Source organism: Xenopus laevis, chromosome 3S (assembly GCF_017654675.1).
Source record: "Xenopus laevis strain J_2021 chromosome 3S, Xenopus_laevis_v10.1, whole genome shotgun sequence".
In the NCBI taxonomy this organism is placed as follows: Eukaryota; Metazoa; Chordata; class Amphibia; order Anura; family Pipidae; genus Xenopus; species Xenopus laevis.
In genome coordinates this window covers 131516151-131522232 of record NC_054376.1, presented here as the reverse complement: position 1 = coordinate 131522232, position 6082 = coordinate 131516151, and the positions used below count along the sequence as shown (strand labels likewise).

At 41.7% G+C, this 6082-nt stretch overlaps 1 protein-coding gene across 1 annotated transcript; it reads right to left on the bottom strand.

Annotated features, from left to right (window-relative positions):
• Positions 1 to 4107: 4107 nt before the first annotated feature.
• Positions 4108 to 5052, bottom strand: LOC108703447 (olfactory receptor 5G3). Its single transcript, XM_018239576.2, has one exon. The coding sequence runs from the start codon at positions 5050 to 5052 to the stop codon at positions 4108 to 4110; it is 945 nt and encodes a 314-aa protein (XP_018095065.1).
• Positions 5053 to 6082: the final 1030 nt, after the last annotated feature.

The window sequence follows — 6082 nt, the reverse complement described above, 5'->3', positions numbered from 1 at the left end:
TACCATAATGACATGATGAATTTGCATCGTTCTACATTCTAAAAAGAGAGAACTTTTAAAGTGACTTTCACAGCTACTGAGAATGGAAAATCAGAATTATGATTTGTGCCAAACACTGCAAAGAATAGGGCACATGTTTAATATCAGTTGATATTGGCAGATATTATGTATTCTTGTATAAAACAATAAAAAAGCCCAGACATTACTTCTGTAGACACACACACACATAGAATATTGGTGTAGAATTTAACATCAAACATAGCTTTGGTTGTAACACCTAAACAATCAATATCTTACTGAGATGTCTAGTTGCTAGGGTATATTTTACTATAGCAACCAGCTTGTTTGAATGAGACAGTGTAATCTGAATTGTAGAGGGTGGTATAGACCATTGAATTTGAAGATATCTGAGTAAACAGTAGAGTGAAGCCTGATATAAAAAGCTATTTAATGTGGCTGGGACAGTAATTCAATCAATATACTCACTTTTATAATTCTACATAGATTAACCTTTTTTAAAAAAAATCCCTTGCTCTTTTGGCATCTTCAATTCTGTCTAAAATTGCACTTTATATTTTCTTAGGTGGAGGGAACTGGAGGGAAGAGCAAAAGCTTCAGTGTAAAGCAGCGAGCTAATTACTGTATTAAACAATTTGTGTCAAAATTAACACCTTTTGAAAGATTTGTTTTTCATCCCTTTACAAATGGGGCTGGTATGAGTGTTTAGTAGTAACACATCTCACAAACATCTTATACATAAAGGGACTACACACCGGGATGGATTTGGCTAAATATGACTTGTAAAAGTTAATCAAAGTAGAATTCAACCCCCTAGGCACAAAAATCCCGCCCATGCGTAAGTCCCCCTCCCTCCTCCCTCCTCCCCCCCAGGCAAATGCCCCTAACTTGTTACTCACCTCTCCTTCTAGGTCCTCTCCAGCAGACTTCATGACAGCCATCTTCTCCCGAGCGCTCTTCTTCCTGTAGTCATCAGCATTTAGCGGCGCATGCGCAGTAGGAGGCATTTGCCAGTTTGGATTTACTGCGAATGCACCGAAATGACGTTTCTGAAAAAGAAATTGGAAACTTTGTGACTTTCGGCGCATGCGACATCAACTACTAATGGATCCTCTGCTGAGTGGTGTGAAGCAGCAGAGGAACCAACTTCTCATCTGAAATCTTAAGCGAAGACTCCTTGCCCTTCTAAGTTATTTTTTCTTCTCAGTGTCCCAGACTCATTTGAGTGCCATGGGATTTCCAAACATTCCACGATGCACGACAACAAGCCAAGGACTGAAGGATTTTTCTAGTCCTGTTTGTCACGGCCAAATGTAGCATTGACACAAATCTGAGTCTTAAAAACAGCATTGAAAACAAGCTTTACACATTTTGATGAAGGGTTAACAGTCATGTGCAAATAATTGGAGATGATTAAATTGTTTTCCTAGTGGATTAGTGGGATCCATTGAAAGATTGGAATTGGAAGATGATTAACAATGATTTGAGATGACAATTGTGATGACAATTGTTGAAAGGCCTATTGGGATTTGTGTGAATATGTTTTAGTTAACAAAGAAGATGATAACATTTAAACACATTAGTATATTTTTGAAGGTTTGTCTTCATAGTTTAGAACAGGGGTCCCCAACCTTTTTTACCCTTGAACCATATTCAATTGTAAAATGAGTTGGGGAGCAACACAAGCATGAAAAAAATACAATAAAGGGCTGTGATTGACTTTTGGCAGCTCCTATATAGACTGGGAGTCTCAAGGCGGTGTACCCTAAGATAATGACTGCTAAATATAATCTCCTTATTCTTTTTCCTTTTAATTCTATCTTATAATTTTAATTTTGTTATGTTTAAAAATGCAAAAATAAAGTACTTTAAAAAAAAAAAAAGGTGCTAGAGAGAAAGATAAAGAAATCCAGGCCGCCATGCCAAGTGTAGAATGTGCCTTAACTCCTTCAGGCAAAGAACTGCCCTGCTCCTTGTATGCTGTTGCTATGGCCTCTCAACCTCGAGGCCATCAGCCTGAAATTGGCTGGATTGGGATGTCTCCAACCACCCTGGAGAAGAAGATCTCTGGTTTGAGGAAGTGGCAAGGGTTCCGCTACCAACAACCATCTGAGGAGTGGAAACCAGGGTCTCCTGGGCCAGTCTGGGAGAATAGCAATCGCCTCCATACTCAAGGTCAGGAAATTCCACACAAGACTCTCATTATTACCGGTATTGGAGGGAACACATAGGCAAACAGACCCTCCCAACTCTGGGAGAGTGCATCCACTGCTGCAGCTCCTTGAAAGGGGGCTCTGGAAGAGAAAATTTGCAGCTTGGCATTCTGATCTGTCGCCATCAGATCTACTTCTGGACAACCCCAAAGAGATGTTATCCAAGTAAAAATCTCCTGATTCAGCTCCCACTCCCCTTTTGGCAAGTGGTGACGACTCAAGTAATTGGCTCTCACGTTTTGAACTCCAGGAATATGCTGGGCTTTCAGATCTTGAAGGTGGATCTGAGCCCACTCCATTATTGGTGTTGTCTCTCTGAGTAGGAATCTGCTTCTTGTTTCCCCTTGTCCTCTGATATATGCTACAGCTGAAGCATTGTCCGTCCTGATCTTCACAAAGGACCCTAGGAGAATCTCTTTGAAGGATACAAGAGCTTGAAGGATTGCCCTTAGCTCCAAGATATTGGAAGGGACTCTGGACAGATCTTCCGAAATTCCAAGTTCCCTGTGCATAGAGATCCTGAAGCTGAGCTCCCCAACCTGACCCGGAGGCATCCATAAATACCTCCATCCAAGCTGGCTCCTTGAGAGGAAATCCCTTTCTGAGATTGCTGGCAATCTTCCACCAAGTGAGGTGCTTCCTGCACTCCTGGGTGATTCGAATTGTCTGGGACCAATTTTGAACAATCGGATCTCATTGCCTGAGAAAAGATAGTTGAACAGGTCTCATTCTCCATTTTGCCCACTTGACTAGACTTATAGTTGAAGTAAGGAGACCTAACAGCTTCATGAACTTCCTTGCCGATGTGCAAGAGTTCTCCTGGAACTGGGACACCTGTAGGACAATATGCTGAAACTTTTTCAATGGAAGGGAAATTATCCATAGAATTGTATCTATCTGAGCTCCAAGATACCCCATTCTCTGAACTGGAACCATCTGGCTCTTGGCTAGATTTATAATCCAGCCCAACTTCTCCAAGACTTCTCTGGTTCTCTGCAGGTTGAATAACAGAGGATTCGGTTCTCTGGCTACTAAAAGCAAGTCGTCCAGATAGTGATAATTTTATGTTATGTTGCCTCAACTTGGCTATTATCACCACAAGCATTTTGGTAAAGGTTCTGGGTGAAGTTGCCAGTGCAAATGGGAGACAACAAAACTGGTAATGCTGATTCTGTAGACAGAAGCGTAGAAATTTCTGGTGCTCCTGAGCAATGGGGATGTACAGATAATCGTCCAGAGATGCTAGCCAGGCCCCTGGATGGATAACAGCTTTTATTGTAGCCAAGGTTTCCATCTTGAATGGCTGGTATTTCAGAAATCTGTTTATTTCCTGAAGATCCAATATTGGACTTAAATCTCCAGAGGCCTTGGTTACTAGAAAAAGAGGAGAATAAAATCCTTTTCTTTCCTCTTGAGGAGGAACTACTGAAATTGCCTATTTTAGTAACAGTTGCTGGACATAATGAAGAGCTTGTCTCTTTGAAGGCTCTTTGGGTACAGTTGTAGAAACAAAATGATTTAAGGAAGGTTTTAAAGAAGAAGCCAAGCAGTAGCCTCTTCGTACGGTAGCGAGTACCCAGGAATCGACAATTTCTTGGGCCCATACCACTTGAAATGCAAGCAGTCTTGCCCCTACAGGAGGATGGATGGAGAGATCATCATTGAGCTTTTGGAGAGGGCATAGGTGACCTTGGAGTCTTAACTCTGGATTTGAAGTTGGTCTGATTCGAGCGCCAAGATGGGGGTTCTGAAATCTCTTCTGAATCGGAATTCTTCACTGTTGTCTTTTTCCAGCCAAGAAGATCCCAACTGAATAGCCTGTAGCACTGTGTTTGTGTGCCCATATTCTGAATACAATATAAGGTGCATCACATTTCTACATCATTAGGAAAGACATTCCATTTACTTTTAGGTTCTTAAGGGCAGCTTTCATGTCTTTATTTCTCAAGCTATAAATAAGTGGGTTAACAAAGGGAATCACTGTGGTGTATAACAGAGAGAGAGCTTTGCTTAGGGTCTGTGATTGGTTTCTGGGGGGAACCACATAAATAGCAATGAGAGTCCCATAAAATATGGAGACCACAGCCAAGTGGGAGCTGCAGGTGGAGAAGGCTTTTTGTCTCCCGGTATTGGACACTATCTTTAGGATTGCATGGGCAATACACATATATGATACAATGATCAGTATAAAGGGGGTAATAACCACAGGGATAACAATTATAGCTATTTCTAATTGCACTAAGAAAGTGTCTGAGCAGGAAAGTTCTAGAAGAGGAAATATATCACAGAAGAAATGATTAATGGTATTTTGGTCACAGAACTGTAGTGTCCCCAGTAGATTCACAGTAATCAGTGTAAGGCCAAAGCCAACAGCCCACAACATTAAAATGATTCTAACACAACTCCTATGGGACATTATAGAAGAGTAACGCAGTGGGTTACAGATGGCCACATATCTGTCATAGGACATTACTGCTAGAAGGATGATCTCAAAAGCTTCTGTCACAGAAAAAAAATAAAATTGGGTGAGACAGCCAACAAAGGACACTATGGCGCCTTCATTTATTACAGTTTGAAGCAGGAGAGGGACAATAGTTGTGGACTCCAGAAGATCAGACTGGGACAACTGCTGGAGAAAGAAGTACATGGGGGACTGGAGGTTCCGGCTGGAGGACACCAACACTATGATGAGAATATTCTCCCAAACTGTCATAATGTAAATGAAAAGGAACAGAGAGAACAGGGGAATCTTGAAGTTGTGGAGATTCTGAAATCCCAAGAGAACAATCTCACTGACTAATGTCTGGTTCTTCTCATTCATTGTCTGGAGAGGGAAAATAAACACACTGCCCAGTATAATAATAATAATAACAATAGTCCCAGTCTTGCCATTATGTTTGTTGTTATTGCTGCTGTGATTGGTCTTTCCTGGCCATCCCCCATCAAAATGAAAATTCACTAATGGGTTAATCTCCTGCTACTCCCAGCCTGGACAGAAGATAGTTAATTTTAAGAACCCATAAAGCCCACCCCCTCCTGGCTCACATCAGTCTTTTTCTTCTGTCCCAGCCTGGGCATAGTGTGAGAGGGTTAACAGTTTAAACTAACTCTCTTTTCTTTATTTTACAGGACAAGAAAGTTCTCACTTATTTGCCAAATTGTAGATTACCGGGTGCAGTTTTGTTTGGAGGTTCTTTCTCCAGCCGTAGTCCCTGTTCCGTATTGATAACTGCGTTGTCAGGAAGGGGACCCTGTGCGGCCGGGGTATTATTGCTGCTTTGCAGTGTCTGCTGGTGCTTTGCACACCCTGTATGGAAAGCTGTTTGACCCCAATCTGGATTGTCCTTGCTGCTACTGCTGCTGCTGCTACATGTGCACTATGAGGATCTGGCTGAATCTAAAAGAGCCGCTCCAAACACTGCCGAGTGAGTACCAGGCTTTGCACTTCGAAAACATAAGAACCTCCAGAGTGTTCTGCTTATTATACATTCTCTTACTGTGTAAGTGCCTCTGCTCCTTCTGAAGAGCCCAGTAAAAGTGGGTAAGTGAGATTCAGAAGCATTTAACAAGTCTGCAATGAAGGGCATAGAATTTGTAATACATTTTCATTGAATATCTTTCTAAGAAGGTGAATTGTTTCACATGATGCAGCCATTCCTTCCACCTCCTTGCCAGATCAGGAGTCTTTAATTAAGAGAGAGCAGTATCCCAAACTCTTAAAGAGACAGTGCTTCTGCTTAGAATCTCTCTGTGCCTATCAAGGTTTTCTCTATCTAGGAAATTTCCTTTAATAAAGGGCCAGCAGCCAAGCTCAGTGCCATGGTCAGCTATTAAAGAAAGCCTACAGCTGT